Below are 16,983 nucleotides of genomic sequence, written 5' to 3'. Positions count from 1 at the left end.
AGAAATATTATATTATGAGGCATTATTAGTTATGTTGACGTGAGGAAATCATATTTTTTTATAAATGGTGTGACACCATGAATTTCATAATGATCCATTCAATCACTCTTCTTTCAATTAAAATGTGTGTCTCAATGTAAAGTGTGTAAGGCTATGTTCAGACTGCCACTAAAAATCCGATTTTTTGCATATCCAGATTGTATCCAGATGAGTTTTGATAGTCTGGACAGCAAAAAACTACATGAAATCAGATTTTTCCGAATCTGATTCAAACCACATCGGGAGGTGGTTTCAAATGCGATTTAAATCGGTTATTTTTTTATTTTATTTATTTATTTTAAAGATGCGTCTCAGTCCGGACGCTCTGGCTGCTCAAATCGGATTTCAAACGGTCTTTTGCGTCACTCTTAACGCGACACACAACGATGACGTCAAAAATCGGTGACGGAAATGCCGGAAGTATTCATAAGCCGGCCGTGACTGCAGTACGGAACATCACAATATTTACCAGTCTCCTCCGTCACTGAGTTTTTCATGTGCGACGGAGGAGTTCTGCACCGCGACTTGACAGGGCGGTTATTTGGAGAGCGAGATGATGCACCTCCATTTTTCCCGCATCTGTTTTGAAAGCATTGTCACGTGGGTACGCCTACGTAGTTACCACAGCAACCCATGCAGGTAGGTTGGTTATGTCTGAACGCGCAAATCTGATTTGATCACTTGCAACAGTCTGCCTGAAAAGATCTGATTTGAGAAAAAATCCGATTTGCCTGCAGTCTGAACATAGCCTAATATTGCTGTTATGTTTAGTCAATGCAGATACACAATTCTAGGTGTTCTATTGTTAGTACAAGTGTGGATTCATGTGATTAATTGTGAATACAGACTACAATAAGAACACTCGACACGTTCCTCTATTTCACTGTGAATATCAGTTAAACTTGTCAGTTCAGTTTTCATAAAATAGCAGATTACAGCACGTTTGCACAAAAAAGAAAAATGTGTCATCATTTAGGTACTCCCCCTCATGTCCTTCCTAACCTTTATGATTTTCGTTCTTCTGAGCTAAATTAAAGGAGAAATTTAGCAGAATGTCCAAGCTGCTTTTTTCAAGCTTCAAAGAAAGACAAAAACAAGTAGGCGACCATAAACGTAGTACTTAGTCATGATATATGACTATTTTTCAAGTTGCTGAGTCATGCAGTAGCTTTGCGTGAGGAAAATATTGAAATTTAAGTTATAACCTCAACATTTTTCCCTCCTTATCAAATTTCAATTCGCGGTTTTTCAAATTTTGTGCCTGAAGTGGGTGTGGGCGGATGGATCTTGAAATATACTTCCCAGAGTGATGTTGTAAATGAGGGTCGATCCTCATATAAAAATATCGATCCAAAGAGTTTTATTTTTATTTTTTAATAATGATTATTTCTGTAGCATAAAAAATAATAATATTCATATCATAAGCTTTGAAATGGAAAAAAATTAACTTTGTTTGCAAAAAGCTGTGTAAGATAGGAACTATTTGTCCTTCCGCTCATCTGAAAAGCAAAAGCAGTCAGCGCTCATTTACAAATATATCCAAATATGAGCGCAAGTTAATTGTTATGACAGTCAAAGAGACAAAGTGTTTTTACACCACTAAATATCTAAGATAAATGTGACAGTTATCATGGGTTGTTGTGATGTTTATACAGTGTTGGGTAAGTTCTTCAAAAAGTAACTTATTACTAATTACTTTTAAGTTACTTTCTAAAAAAACTTCACACGGAAAAAGATTTTGTTTTTCTGTGTAACGAGTTTAAAATAATTCCAATATTCATTGACTGTTCATTGACTCGTGCACACCCTTCTGCTATCACAGAAACATACAGGTGTGCAGCTTACAATAATTCATGTTTAAATGTATAAATAAATATTTTTTCAGAAATATGTGTAACCCAAATAATGTACTAATAAAGTAAATACTAAATAAAGTATAGTACTTAATCAAAAGTCATTAGCCTAACTGTAATCTGATAACAAGAATTTAAATTGTAATGCGTTACTATTTTGTGCTAAAAAGTAAGTAGATACAGTACTTTGTAATTAGAGAACACTGGTTTTATAAAACTTTAATCTTTTATTACTTTAAGTTGTTAGATGATGACCATGTTCTATAATTGTTGTTTATAAATGCAAAAAGGGTCTGTTAATTAGTAGTTTCAATTTATTTAATCTCAATAATGGCTTTTAAACTTTAAAAGGCTATAATTTTACATTTAATCCTCAAAAATAGTTCCATTTAATAGGGGTAAAGGTATCGACATCTTGAAATAAATGGACAGAGACAGTATTTCTCAAAAATTTTTTTATTGTGCCTCATTTTTTATATGGCTTTTTTCATATAACAGAATTTGTTGAACATGAACAAAAGACTGACAATACATTAACCATGTTGAGAGAATAAAAAATATGACAGAGTTAATCTCAACATTCTGTTTGCGTTTGCTATAGTGTGGCTGTGTTGCAACTCTGAAGCAGAAGAGGTCAGTATGACAGCTCACACACTCTCTGACAGCACCACAGTGATGACATTCATAATAATGTACTACACTACAGCTTATTGAGTGCAGCGATCCTCACATTCAACACACACACACATACACGTATACACACACAGCTGAATTCTGGTCATAGTTATATCGCTGGACTGAGACAGCTGAAATCTTTCAATGTATGTTCAGTGGCACACAGCCACCAAATTGCATACTGTGTGTTTTTGGCAATAAAACGGATCAGAATAGTACAGAAAAAACCCACCAAAACTATTTCTATCATGAAGAGAGAAGATAAAAGTTCTGCAATGACTGTATAAGATATGCAGATATTTTTCAATTGTAAGACAGCGGGATTTCGAATATGTAACACATAAATATCGCCTGTTTCTAGGCTGCCGCCAGACAGCAAGCGTTTGGTCCTTACAGAGATGCCCTGAGTCTGAATTTCATGTTTCTAGCTTTCATTCTTTTTAAAAAGATTTCTGAGTACATGTATAACAAGCATGCTTTTCAAGTCTGTATGTGAGTGTGTACAGTACATAATTTTGATTCAGAAAGCCATTCAACTGTACTTATCCTGAAGTGTTGTTTAGGACGATAAGGTCAAATTTCATAATTACATAAACGGTACTGGGCTCACCGTGTTTTTGTTGAACTGAAGTGCCGCATAACTTTTGCCTGAGCACTTTGAATGAAACCAGTCCAGGATGACATCGTGTGTATGATGCAGAGACTTCAGGGTCATGTGGGTGTTTCTGTTGGAGCTGGGCTCCCTGACAGGAGTTGAACCCTACAAGCTGCAAACTTTGGCACAGACACACCATTCAATTGGCAGCGAATCATATGATGCAATGAAAACTGATACGTAACGGCATTCTCTCTCTCCCCCCCCCCCCCCCCCCCAAAAAAAGAAAAGAACATCTGCCAGGAACAATGGGAGATACCCTGCCACTGAACTGATTATCAATGACATCTATGCTGAGCCAAAGTGCCAAAGAACCCAACCAAGCAGCTGGATAAAGACTCAGCAGAGATGTTTGCCAGTTTTAGTAATTCGATTATCTTTCTGTATCTCTGCCCAGGAAAGCTATCCAAACAAAATATAACTAAGAAAATAGAATACAGGACAAAAATATGTAAAGGTATATATAGATATGTATGGGCGTATTCATAAAATGTAAAGAGAACAAACTATCTCAAATCTGAAAAAGTCAAAAAGATATCCAAAAGCATCAACGACATCAGAAAAAAGATTCGCATTTTCAGTTTTCGTCCTGTATTTTCTCTCAAAAGAATATTTTGAACCCATTGAAAGTCTGTTGTTGGTGATAAAGTCCATTTGGCTTCTCCTTTTCAAAGCAAACAAACAAGTTTTTAGAAAAGCGGCAGATATTTTGTCTGAAAAACCTGTTGTTTTGTCTTTTCCGCCTTCCCTCTCACTCTGCTGGAGAGGTCCTGAGAAGAGGTTTTACACGAGTTTCCTAAAATTGCCTCACTAATGTGTCTCTCATCGTTGACCATGTGGCCTGAGTTAGGAGTGTCTATACAGGTAAGGCTCTAAGTTTGCCCTGGAAGATGCCTCCTTACTGAGCTCTTCCTCCATGGCTCTTTCTGGATACATCCACATTGGGTTCCTGGCCACCCCAGGCTTCTCCGTCGCTGTCTGTGTCCCTCTCCTCCTCTCCATCATCATCATCATCTTCCTCCTCTGGTGAAGGCTCACTGCCGTTCTCTGTGTTCCAGCTGTCGTCTTCGTCCTCCTGCTCTTTCTTCATAGTGAGCAAAGCGGGTGGAGGGGTGAGCTCTTCGGGCTCTGGCTTCTTTTCTGTGCACTCGGTCTGATCCTCAAAGGCCTCTGGGTTTTCCAGCATCTCTCGGATGAGAGGCGGCATGGGGCCTGGGATCTCCATCTTTAGAGTTATGGCTCTTTCTGCTCCTGTTGCACACAACAAAATAGTCCATTTCAGGATGATATATTTACAGTATGCACTTATAAGGTATGTACCCACAGCTGTCCTACAGGCCTATTCACAGTAATTTGTGCGTACATTTTTGCAGTGACGATTTTAAAATGAAAAAATGCATCCTTATGGACCCCTTCACACAGTGCGAAAATGTGATAAAACTTATTTTTCACAGCATAGGTTTTTGGTTTGCTCAACAAAAAACTAATTAAATAATGAGATATAATCTTTAGAGACATATGTTCGGAACTGGCATTTCATATTAACATCAAACTGTTGATATTGGTGCTCTCATTCAAGCAACATCAACAACCTATTTCAGAAATACGTAAACAAAATTAAAATGGGAAAGTTTTTAATATAATGGTCAGGGTCAGAATTTAGCAGGGCTCAGGGCAAAAATGACATATCGCCCCAAAATGCCTCTGAGTTCCTGTTATTTTTTATTTATAACATCTGATAAAGTTCTTAAAATTTTATTCTAAGCTTAATTACAAATCCATTGTATTAATTTTGTATGTTAAAGGGATAGTTCACCCAAAAATTAAAATTCTCTCTTCATTTACTCACCCTCATGCCATCCCAGATATGGATGACTTTCTTTCTTCTGCTGAACTCAAATGAAGATTTTTAAAATAATATTTCAGCTCTGTAGCTCCATACAATGCAAGTGAATTGTGATCAGACCTTTGTAGCTCAAAAAATCACATAAAGGAAACAGAGAAGTAATTCTTAAGACTCCAGTGGTTAAATCCATATCTTCAGAAGTGATTTAGGGGGCTTTCACACTGGGCACATTTGCTGCGGTTCGATTCCGAGTGCCGGTGATCTTACGTCATCACAAACATGCATGGAGAACACAACGCAACTCATCATACTTTTTTTTTTTTTTTTTGGTGCCATTATGCACAGCAGAGTGAACGACAACTGCGTATATGTGCGCTTCATGGCGTAACTCATCAGATGTCCAGGGGAAGGCGGCTTGCTGCTGCTCGCAAACTGTATTTTTTGAGGAGACAGCTGATTGCAAGGAATTCATTTGCATCTTTGTTTACACTGCACGCTTACGCTCGTATCCAAGGTGAAGTTATCGCCACTGTCATCTCCTATTATAACCTATATTTATAACCTATTATAGTATTTATAAGATAGATAGATAGATAGACAGTATTTATAGTGTTGATTGTACTTGTATGTCATTGTGGTGTCAGTACTTTTTTGGGACTTTCAGAAATGAAAAACACATGCGCAGGTTACGTTACTTCCTGAAGGAGTGCGCACCCGAGTCCGAGTTGCTTTCACATTCATGCAAATCGCGCTACAGTTCCATTGCAACCAAACTCAGACCACCTCCTACAGGTAGTCTCGGGTTCGGTACCGCGGTGCGCTCCCTGGTCTGCATGACAGCTTTCACATTACCAATTTTTCATGCAAACCGTGCTCTGTTTTGAACTAAACTGCCAGTGTGAAAGCACCCTTAATAGATGTGGGTGAAAAACAGATCTGAGTCCCTTTTTTACTCTAAATCTCTGCGTTAACTTTCACTTTTACATCTGAATGTCACATGTGGTGACTGTTTAGTTTCACTTTCACAGATTTAGAGTAAAAAAGGACTTGAATATTGTTCTGTTCCTCACCCACACCTATCATATCGCTTCTAAAGACATGGATTTAACCACTGAAGTCCTATGGATTACTTTTATGCTGCCTTTATGTGCTTTTTGGAGCTACAAAGGTCTGATCACCATTCACTTGCATTGTATGGGCCTACAGAGCTGAAATATACTTAAAATCTTCAACTGTGTTCTGCTGAAGAAAGTAAGTCATACACATCTGGGATGGCATGTGGGTGAGTAAATGATTAGAGAATTTTCATTTTTGGGTGAACTATCCTTTAAGCCAAAAATATATGGAAATTTGTGAATGAAAAAGTAAATGTGAAATGTTATTGAATTACTGAAACATGCCTGTAGACATTGTGATTTAAATATTCTCAAATTAATTGATTTGCATCAAAATTGGGATCTAACTGTATCAAATCAAAAAGGAAAATTAGTGTAAATACTCAGCCCTACAAATACTGTATCCGCTGATGCTGATTAAATTTTATAGGTAACAGCCTAGAGAATCTCATTATTCAAATTGAATTAATTGATTAATTGACGTAAAAAATGCCCCTGAAAATCAATTCCATTCCAAAGGTAATTTCTAATTATAATAATTATAATTATAATTTATAATAATTAATAATTAATTATAATAATTAATTAATAATTAATTAATTATAATTTTTGTTTTTTTATAATTTTATTTATTCATCACACATTATACATTTGCACATATACAGTGAAATTCTTTTTTTCACATATCCCAGCTAAGCTGGGGTCAGAGTGCAGGGTCAGCCATGATATGGTGCCCCTGGAGCAGATAGGGTCAAGGGCCTTGCTCAAGGGCCCAACAGTGGCAACTTGGCAGTGCTGGGGCTTGAACCCCTGACCTTCTGATCAGTAACCCAGAGCCTTAGCTGCTGAGCCACCACTGCCCCCCATTTCTGACACTGATACCGGTATATACAGTATATAGTGTAAACAATATAATATAATGTACTATACAGTATATAACTACTATCATTATTATTATGCTGTGATATATTCCTATATCACACTATTTTATTTACATTATTTCATTCCAGGAAAGTGACAACATATTTATTATAACTGGCGATGGGTTGTATTTTGCTTTAAGCATGAAAACTTATCTCAGAGACTGATGAAAATTTGAGTCACACTCGGTGTGATGAATAGTTTTGGTGTGAAAACTTGACCATGTTCTTTTGCGATATGCATCGCTCCAGGTGTGAATAGGTGTTAGGTTCTACAATGCCTCACAAAAGAATTAAGATTTACTTAAGATTTATAACCTGTAAATCAACCAGAATATAGTAATCCTACGGTGTTTTTTGTTTATTTTTTGCCTAAACTCACCCTTGGTGCTGATGCCACGCAGATCAGTGATCTTCATCAACATGCGAGGAAACATGTGGGGCTTATTGGGTCGCCGACGACGTGCATAGATCTTAAGGGCCTCCAGCAGGGGCTCCTGCAGACGATCTACACGGTCAGGCTCTTCAAGGTCCATTCGGTCTACAGAAAGAGAAAGAGATTGTTAATATTAGTACAGTAGTACTTTCATCAATTTAATTCTTTTTGTAGTGGTGTAGTCAGGGGTTAAATTGGAATTTCCCTGAAATTAAGTGGTGATTCTGGAATAAAAAAACTCCAAATCTAGAGTAGGCCAACACGGTCTATAAATATGCAAATAACAATGAACCTTATCCGTGTTAATTTAGTGGTGGGGATTTTTATTCATCTCAGTGACTCGAGTCTTTTAAATATGTTCACCAAAAAGATTTGTTCACTGGTTCGTTTAGTGACCATTTCTGCAAATTACGCCTTTGTGGCAGTAGGTGGCGACAAATTAGCTTTTTTTTTTTTTATGCATTTTGTGAGAGTCATTGAACCAAAACCACCCAGCTGTTCATGACGGAAACAAGTCTAATGATCCTTTATTAAAATCTTCCAAGAGACTGCAGCATCATAAGTGTTTTCCACACAAATGACAACAAAGCATATATCACTTTGTGAACTATTGGGCATGACTTTTATCAAGCTATCCCAAAAAGACAACAATAAAAGCCTAAAAAATAATTATGTCTTTCAATAATGTTTGCCGTCTATGCAGTTTAGTGAAGTTATACTGTGCCACTCAAATATTGCACCTTGACCAGCATCAGTGTTTTTTAAGCATGTACACTCGATAAATAGAGACGTAATGTGTGAAGTGGATAAAACAAAAATTGGACTGGTGTGTCCCAAAAATATAATCAATTGACAAACATGCCGATTTTTTTTCTTCTTCTTTGAATCAAAGGTGTCCAAATGGCAATTTTAGGGTGTAGTGGCTAAAGATCTGGGCTTGCAACCAAAGGTTGAAGGTTCGAATCCCACAAGGTTTATTATCATTGTGCTCTTGAGAAACACACTAAACCTGAAGTTGTTCCAGGGGGGATTGTCCCTATAAAAAGTGTACTGCTAAATGGCTACTTTACAGTAAGTTTCCAGATAAGAATTCTGAATACTAGCTGAATTTATGTTATCATCATATGCTAGTTTCCCTGTTGGCACTTTGTGCTGTATGTACTGTGTAATATAATTTAAAGCACATCCATTGCTGGCTGCTTGCATCAACTAGGTGGCAACAGTGTGGAAGAGACACAAATTGCATGCTGTAGTACCTCCACAAATGAGGCAGATGGCGCTGAGGAGGCCAGTCTCCGTGTCATCCATCTCCAGGGGTAGGAGCTGACCAGCAAAGGCAAACACCAAGTCAGTAAGTGGGCCAAAGCCAGCATTGTGCATCTGCGTCCGGTTGAGGGTCAATCCATCTGAAAAGGTCATTGTGTCCTGCTCAGGTGTGTATCGTGTGCAGATTCGCAGCATCTACAAAAGACACAATCGTTAATGATGTTATGAGGTTGATGCATGCTCTACATCAGGGTGAGTTTCTCAAGAGAGAGCACATACTAGAATATCCAAGCAGGCCGACTTAAGGAGGGTGATTTGATCTGCTATGGTGAGGGTGGTGAAGCCCGGCAGACGTTTGGCAAACTCCACAATTTTAATGATGCACTTGGTGGAAAGCTCACTGAACTTGTCCCAGAGGCCAAGGTCCAGCTGGACCCGGTGGTCTGAGCTTGAGTTCTGATGAAGGAAAAAAAAAGGAAAAGAGGTTAAATAGTTTAAGTCTGTTCTGTTTTAAAACATGCTTGTAACAATATGAAACCTGTTTATCACACTGCATCTGATATGGTCGGTTTACACTGCTGTAAATACATTCCGCATTCCACTACTGACAGATTCACTCGTTTTGAGAAAACACTCACTGTGGTATATTTTCCCAGCTGGCAGAGTGAGGGGAAGGTCTCTTGATGTGCTTTGCTCACTTTGTTGACCAGTTCCTCCAGTTCCCCACTCAGCTCATAGCTCTCTGGTGGAACAACCTCATCCTTCACATCTTTGATTTTCTTCTTATTCCGATCATTGCGCACAGCTGAGAGGCACAAAGACAGGCTGCTTAACAATTTTTACGATGAATAAGGTTCACCCCAAACTACCAAACTATGATCTTAGAAGTTGGATGTGCAATCTAGAGGAACTCTAAATGGTGATACACTAGAAAAACAAATCAACATTTGATTTGAGTTCTAATTGCTTAGAATGTGTCCTAACCAGGTGCAACACAACAGCGTCAAGTCTTTATGTTCTTACGGAAAGTGAAATGCAAGTTATGAAAAAAAACCCACAGCCAATCAGAATATACATTATGTTCAAAACACTGCTAAGTATGTGATTCTCACAAATCCTGTCAGGAAAATGTCCTGGTCCTATTTTACTGCAAAATCAAAAGAAACAAATAAGAAGTTATATTTTACATACAGAAAATGAAGCATATTTTAGGGACATATTATTTTCATGACAGTTATGCACATTTTACCCCCCAATTCTAACTACCGCAAAGCAAAAAAGTTGGTCATTATGATACTTTCATTACCTCAACGTGAAATATCTCTATATTATTTAAATTGTAAAGTATTGAAATATCATAATAGTATTCCCTTGGTATTGCTTTCAGTTTTTGCTGATTTAATAAATAAAAAATAATAGTAAACAGTATCTTATTGACTGTAATACAGTAAAGAGAATCATCAGGGAAAATAATGGGAATAGTACATGTAAAACTCCCGGACGTGTAACAGTAATGACAACTGGGGGGTAAAAGGGACAAGTGTCCACCCTGAAAATAATGTCACAATCCAAAAAACCTCAATGGTCCTATTTCTTTATGTAAAATATAATTTAAATGGAGTTCTAAACAAAGGTTCAAGAGGAGCTTGTCAAGTTAGTCCTTTCAAACAATGCAATACACACCTCACTCCCGTGACAATTCTTCTGGCAACCCACCACCACCCCAACTCCTCAATTTTTTCTTAGCATTTTTATTCTTATCTTCCATTAAGTAGTCCAGAGGGGAAACTTAAGCTGCTTTTCCACAATCCGACTGCTTCTGAGCACGGTACGGAATGGTTACAGTAGCATTTCCATTGGAGCACGGTTTGGCACGGCATGATTATAAACCGTTCACAGCACAGAATTCTTGGCACGGTTAGATAACCATACTCAACTGTGCTCATCCATGCTGGTGAAATGGCTTTAGTACGTGGTGACTGGTTTAGTGTCTCTTCATGATTTTATTAGGACAGTTTAACTAGTATTGTAGCCTACATTTATTTTTCTACATGCCTTTTTTGTCAGGGAAGTACATTACTAGCTCATTTAAACTCAAAATACATCAACATATATTCAGAAATTATTTTAATATAATACTTATATACTATTTTGTCAATCAGTATCCTTTTTGGCTAGTCTGGGGACTTTAACCTTTCTGCACGTTCGTGTCCGGTGGCAAAAACAAGCCCACAGCAAATGATGGTAAAATTCTCCTTTTTCTCTTTACTTTCCTTTTTGAAACATGGTCTGTCTTTGCTGTTTGTTAGCAGAATAAAACCAGGGAAAAAACATTCCTAAAAACTGGAATATGCGACCATCCTCCATTGCGCACCACATTCTCTTCAATGTTCACCTCTCACGCCGTCGCCAGCGGATGGATCGGTTACGGACATTCTCCTGATTTCACAGAACCACAATGGAAAATGAAACTGTAACTGCAGCAACTGGCCTGGATCAGCATGGAACGGTACAGTTTTGCAATGAGAACTGTTTGGTCCATTGGTGGAAAAGCAGCTTTAGTGAGATGAGATGAGATTCAGACTCGAGCCCCTATTGTGCTGACAGGAAGCCAAATTTGTTTACCCTTAACAATCTGTTTATCATTTCCACTTCAAGGACTAGGTGGACATGCCTACTCATGAATCTTTATTTATTTTATTGATTTTTGTATTGATTTGGGGTTAAATATGACCTGGACGTTTTCTTGACAGGTTTCATGAGAATCTGAGCATCCCTGCGGAACCAAACAACTGACAAAATGCCTTGACGCCTGCTGCTGTTGCAGGTTATGACAAAAACTGGGAGCTTAACATGGAAGCAATAGGATTTATGCCTTGTTGCCTTATGAAGTCGTGCCTGGTTAGAACACTGTGTTACCCTCTGCCTAATCCTTAACATTATCACTAGCGCACTAAAACTGACCTCAGATCAGAAACCATGGGTGTTTTGGTGAGTTTGACCCAAGGGAGAGGAGCATTGCCAACCCTGCCCCCCCACCCCCATTCTTTCCTTCCTATCAGGATATCCAGTAATAGCAAAAGCACAATGTGATCCCGGTCCCTATACACATCCCTTACATATAAACACACACATACAAGTCCCAGCGGACACACAGAGGGCAAATGTGCCACTCTCCCTGTGACATCACCACCGGACCCTGGCAAAAGAACAAACACATGCACCAGACTTGCTCTTTCAAACTCAGGCTATTGTCTTTGTTACAACACAAATCTGTTAGTGCAAGGTCATAATGTGACTAGAGGAAGGGCTACCAAATAAATCACACCAACTGTTGATTGATTGATGTGGGTGAAACTACAAGCACAAAACCCATTTGTGAAGTGAATGCTCATATTGTGTTCTAACCGCTATGCCAAGCAACTACTTTGTTTGTAGAGTCTGAGCTGAATTATTTGTCCTTTCTGTCTTCACGTGTCTCGAATTTGCAGTTTACAAGCCTCCCGTCAACTGTGTGTTTTGCCAAGAGTGTTTATATTTGTATTTGCCTGTGTCCCTGTGCTCAAGTCTCACGACTCTAAATTTGTCTTTGTATCTCTGGATTGTGTGTCTGTTTCACAGCTCCTAACCTGTATCGGTGTGTCCCAGTCTATCTCCTCTCCTGTCCAACAGACTCTACTGTATATTTGTGTTTGTCTATGTATGTGTGGGTCTTGGCTTAGGGCCAAGGAGCCAGCGTGCCTGGCAGGGGTCTGAACACTCACCTTCCTTGGACATGCCAACCTCGAAGCACTTCTGCAGCCGGCAGTACTGGCAACGGTTGCGTGTGACCTTGTTGATCTGGCAGTTCTTGTCACGGTGGCAGGTGTACACCATGTTCTTCTGAATACTGCGACGGAAGAAACCCTACAACCAACATCCAAGAGAGAGAAAGAGAGTAGGTCAATATAAGAGAAGGCCAACCACCTTCCCCTCCTATCACTTCTTTGAACATGTTGAAACAAGTCAGTATATTATTTAAAGCTGCTGATCCAGAATTGTGTTTTGGGGCTGATGGAAAAACAATAATAAAATAGATATGTTGGGCTCAAAAATCTGATTGGATAAGCAACATTTAAAGCCCTTGTAAAATGATTAAAATGCACATACCTATGACCGCACATAAATAAAGTGCAACAGTCTGGTTCTAGAAGTAAAAATCCCATTATTTTTTTTTAAATAGGGTAGCTGATTATTAACGATTACTTATAAACCTTTAAAGACAGAGGTACCGTGAGCTCTGAGGTTGTTTATCAATGCTTCTGCTGAAGCCAACAGTCCATTTCAACTTCATTTAAAAAAAAGATGTTTCAAATGGAATTCTTGGTGAATAACTACACTACCCATGATCCTGAGGGAAACAATCCACCAATCAGAGAATCGCAGCAAACAAACTCCTGGAAAGAGCCGGCAGCGACACCCCACTGCCTTAACACACAGAGAATATTGAGTTGTCTACATTCTCAAACGACTTGTGTATTTGCATATAACTGAAAATTTTGCTATATACTTTAAATATACAGTGTTCTTATATATGCTTCTAATTAATAACTTTAAATCGGTAGTTTTCTATTTTTCCATATATTTTTTTATTGGATTGCGTCATTCGCAATGCTTCATGGGATTGTAGTTCATTCACTTATTAAAGACCTTTGTCTTTTTGGGCTCTGCTAAATGCAACGAAAGCACGCAATGTCTTAACCAATTTTTGTGAGAGTGCTAATTCTAATCACAATTTTTGTGCCAAGTGCAAGAGAGCGTGGGTTGGAGTATTTCCGCTATTGTGGGTGTATGCTTGCAAACTCTGGGTGTATTGTATGGTAATGAAATTAGCTATTTTCCTGAGAAATAGGTCAACATTTGTAGGTCATGGTTTATTTTCCAATTATTATTATTATGTTTAAATTTACAATTGTAGTCATGGTCTTATCTGTAGGCCTAAAGGTATTTTTTCCACCTGTTGTCAGAGTGAAGTCACTGCAAAACGGGCCGCTGGAAGAAGTTGGAAAAAAATGTTTGGAATTGGTAGTCTATGATTTGTTTTGACCACTTCCTTATTTTGATTTTATTTTCATTTAGTTTCAAGTGTAATTTCAATTTAGAAATATATTTGCTTTAATTTTTTGTTTCAATAAATTACTTTAATATTTCAAAATCGACTGGTAGAAGTGAAGTGCTTGCCAATACAATCACTGGTAATACTAGCCATGATTTGTGTGTCAGTATACGAAAATGATTAATAATACTTATATTCTTTGTAATTTAACAGAGTCTACATCCAAATTCTGATGAAAATCACATTTTCCATGCGTATAAAAGGAGCGTATCACTGTCATAGAAATATACCCGACAATCATCAAGGACGCAGTTAATTCACAAAAGAACGTAATTTATTGTTCCAATTCATTGCATACAGTCCATTTACACTACCAATTTCTTATGAATGTGCTGTCTTGGTTTATATCACTGGTGCTTGTGGGAGTTAACTATATAATAGGATGCAGATGGTGGAACAATAACCGGAGAAAACTTCAGAATTAAACTGCACTTAATCCAGCCCATTTGCACGTTGCACGTACGATTTCACAAAACCCACTTGCACCTAGATTTAGCGCATGCTTAAATGCTTATGCAAATACCTAAACTTCATGGCCATGCCCACTGACTTTGTGCTTTATGGCATAGCACTGCGCTTAACGCTAGCGCTCTTAAAATAGTGCCCATTGTCCGATTTTTAAATACTTTTTTCAGTCAAATCAACGTTTGTAATGTTGTGATTCACCATGGAGCAAGTTGGTTTGGTTCAAGGCTTAGAACACTTCTATGAACATCTTTTTGATATTTTAATAAAATATCCTTGCACTTCAAGTTCCTCGCAAGTTTCTTGGGGTTAAGCATTTCTAACACAGGTTAACACAGTCAGGTTGTCGCCGCTCCATGTTTTTTTCAAATTGCTTGCCAAACATCAAGACAAATTGTATAACAGACTTATGAAAGAACATGAGATTTGTCAGACCAGAGGCAATAAGAGTTCTGCTGTTTACCTTACACCCTTCGCAAGAACTGACACCATAGTGGTACCCCGAAGACTTGTCCTGGCAGACGAAACAGGGCTTGTAGACACGAGGCGGCGGTGGTGGAGAAGGGGAGCTGGGCACCATCTCCTCTGAACTGGTGCTCTGGGTCTCCACCGCTGCAGAGAGAAATACAGCGGAGAGGGAAAACATCAGACGCTACACCTAATCAGATCACTTCACACTATTTACACAGCACAGGAGGATTTAATGAGAGTGAGATATTAAACGCCACATGGGGAGAAGAAAAGATTCTCCAGTGAACCTTTAAAATGTATCCGATTTCAAAGATGCTTGAGTGCTTTGAAAACCATTGTGATTCTTTGCTAAATCATTTTAATCATGCCCTAGAGCAGAAATATACAAGATGCAAATCTTCTCTTTTTTAAACCAATTATGATGCATAACAAGTCCATAGTTTTAGGTTAAATATTTTAGATTAAAATTGATATGAATGTATGAGGGAAAGTGCATATCTGGTCCTATTTTCTTTTACAGTAAGTTTTTCATAATTTTCATCACTTTTTAATGTCCTACAGTGTGACAAATTAACTTTTAAAAGTACAAATATTATTATTATGGGAAGCTGACTCATAACATATCTGTGACAAGGAGGAGGGTGGGGCCGGGCCATGACTACGCACACCCGGACCCCAATCGGGCTAATCAGCCGAGGAGAGGGATAAGTGCAGCGGAACACGGCAGTTCGGGAGAGAGAGAGAGCCACATGCAGCTGCCATGTGTGTGTTTGTGTGTCTTTTTGTTTTCATTAAACATTATTTTGACGGTTCAGCCGGTTCCCGCCTCCTCCTTTCCCAACCTTAATCGTGTTACAATGTCCTTAGACTTTTTTTTTTATCAAAAAGATTTTAGATTTACATTTATATTTAAGTGTACAAATAATTATATATATGTGTATTATATCGTAGGTCATGTAACTGGTAACATGTATATATATATATATATATATATATATGTGTGTGTGTGTATATCTTAAGTTTTTCAACATTTTAAATCAACAGTTTTGCCTTCACTAGGTCATACATTGTGACAAATTCATTTTTAAAAGTACAAATATTATTATTAACATAATTATTAAAAATAATTATTGTACAGCACGTAGGTCAACAATTATTGTTTTAAATGTGCTATATAAATAAATGTGACTGAAAAATATTATTATTATTATTATGGGTAGTTATTGCATGTCCATGGACATTTTTTTTTTAATCAAAAAGATTTTAGATTAAAAATTATTTATAAGCATATATCTTATGTCCTGTAACTGGTCATCATTTCTTGTAAGTTTTTCACAGTTTTTAATAAACTTTTTTGCCTTCACTAGTGCATTTTATTGCATATTACACTATGTACATTTCTGAAGTGCAAATATTCCATGTAGCCTCTTCATTAATATGAGGTCGTAAAAGCTACATGAATACAGTTTTAAAAAAAACTAGCATAATGCTGCCTAAGTTGAAGCATGTCACATCCCAGGACATTCAGTACATGCTTTCCAAAAGTATTTCATGTCAACTACTCGTATGATAAGCAACTGCCAACTTGGTAAAAGTCAAGTCTAGTTAAAGGAAAAGTTCACCCAAAAATTCAAATTTGCTGATAATTTACTCACCCCCAGGCCATTCAAGATGTATATGACCTTCTTTCTTCATCAGAACAGGATTTAAGATTTTTAGGAAAATATCCCAGGTTTTTTGCTTCATCCAATGCAAGTGAATGGACGGCAATTTTTGACTGTAAAAAAGCATATTTAGGCAGCATCAACGTAATCCACACGACTCCAGTCGATTAAGTAATGTCTTCTGAAGTTAATCGATACGTTTGTGTGAAAAACAAATCGCTAATTAAAACGTTTTTAACTTTAAATAGCCACTTCCGCCAGCTCTCTGTAGCTGATTGAATTGACTTAACTCTCGTGTGAAGTACGTTCCTCTGTGGTAAACGGAGTGGAACTTCTGAATTCTTGCGTGAACGCGCAAACGTGACGACGACATGCGTCAGCGACGTAAGCATTCAGTGTTCACAGGAAGTGATTTTTTTAAGT

General features: G+C 37.8%; 2 protein-coding genes across 3 annotated transcripts in view; one reads left to right on the top strand and one right to left on the bottom strand.

Moving 5' to 3' along the window:
• The window catches only part of LOC127419545 (molybdate-anion transporter-like), a 189,806-nt gene that overhangs the window by 64,500 nt on the left and 108,323 nt on the right, over positions 1-16,983 (top strand). The window lies entirely within an intron of this gene.
• LOC127419544 (retinoic acid receptor gamma-A-like) overlaps positions 2,340-16,983 on the bottom strand; it is a 74,146-nt gene continuing 59,502 nt past the window's right edge. For both annotated transcript variants that reach the window (XM_051661037.1, XM_051661038.1), the window contains 7 exons: positions 14,889-15,037; positions 12,570-12,711; positions 9,444-9,610; positions 9,085-9,261; positions 8,796-9,000; positions 7,486-7,644; positions 2,340-4,473 (listed from right to left, as the gene is read on the bottom strand). In XM_051661037.1, the coding sequence (XP_051516997.1) occupies positions 4,121-4,473; positions 7,486-7,644; positions 8,796-9,000; positions 9,085-9,261; positions 9,444-9,610; positions 12,570-12,711; positions 14,889-15,037 (1,352 nt within the window). In that variant the 3' untranslated portion in view covers positions 2,340-4,120. The remainder of the gene's footprint in view (positions 4,474-7,485; positions 7,645-8,795; positions 9,001-9,084; positions 9,262-9,443; positions 9,611-12,569; positions 12,712-14,888; positions 15,038-16,983) is intronic.

This window comes from Myxocyprinus asiaticus, chromosome 28, assembly GCF_019703515.2.
Source record: "Myxocyprinus asiaticus isolate MX2 ecotype Aquarium Trade chromosome 28, UBuf_Myxa_2, whole genome shotgun sequence".
In the NCBI taxonomy this organism is placed as follows: Eukaryota; Metazoa; Chordata; class Actinopteri; order Cypriniformes; family Catostomidae; genus Myxocyprinus; species Myxocyprinus asiaticus.
This window is presented reverse-complemented; position numbering and strand designations above follow the sequence as displayed.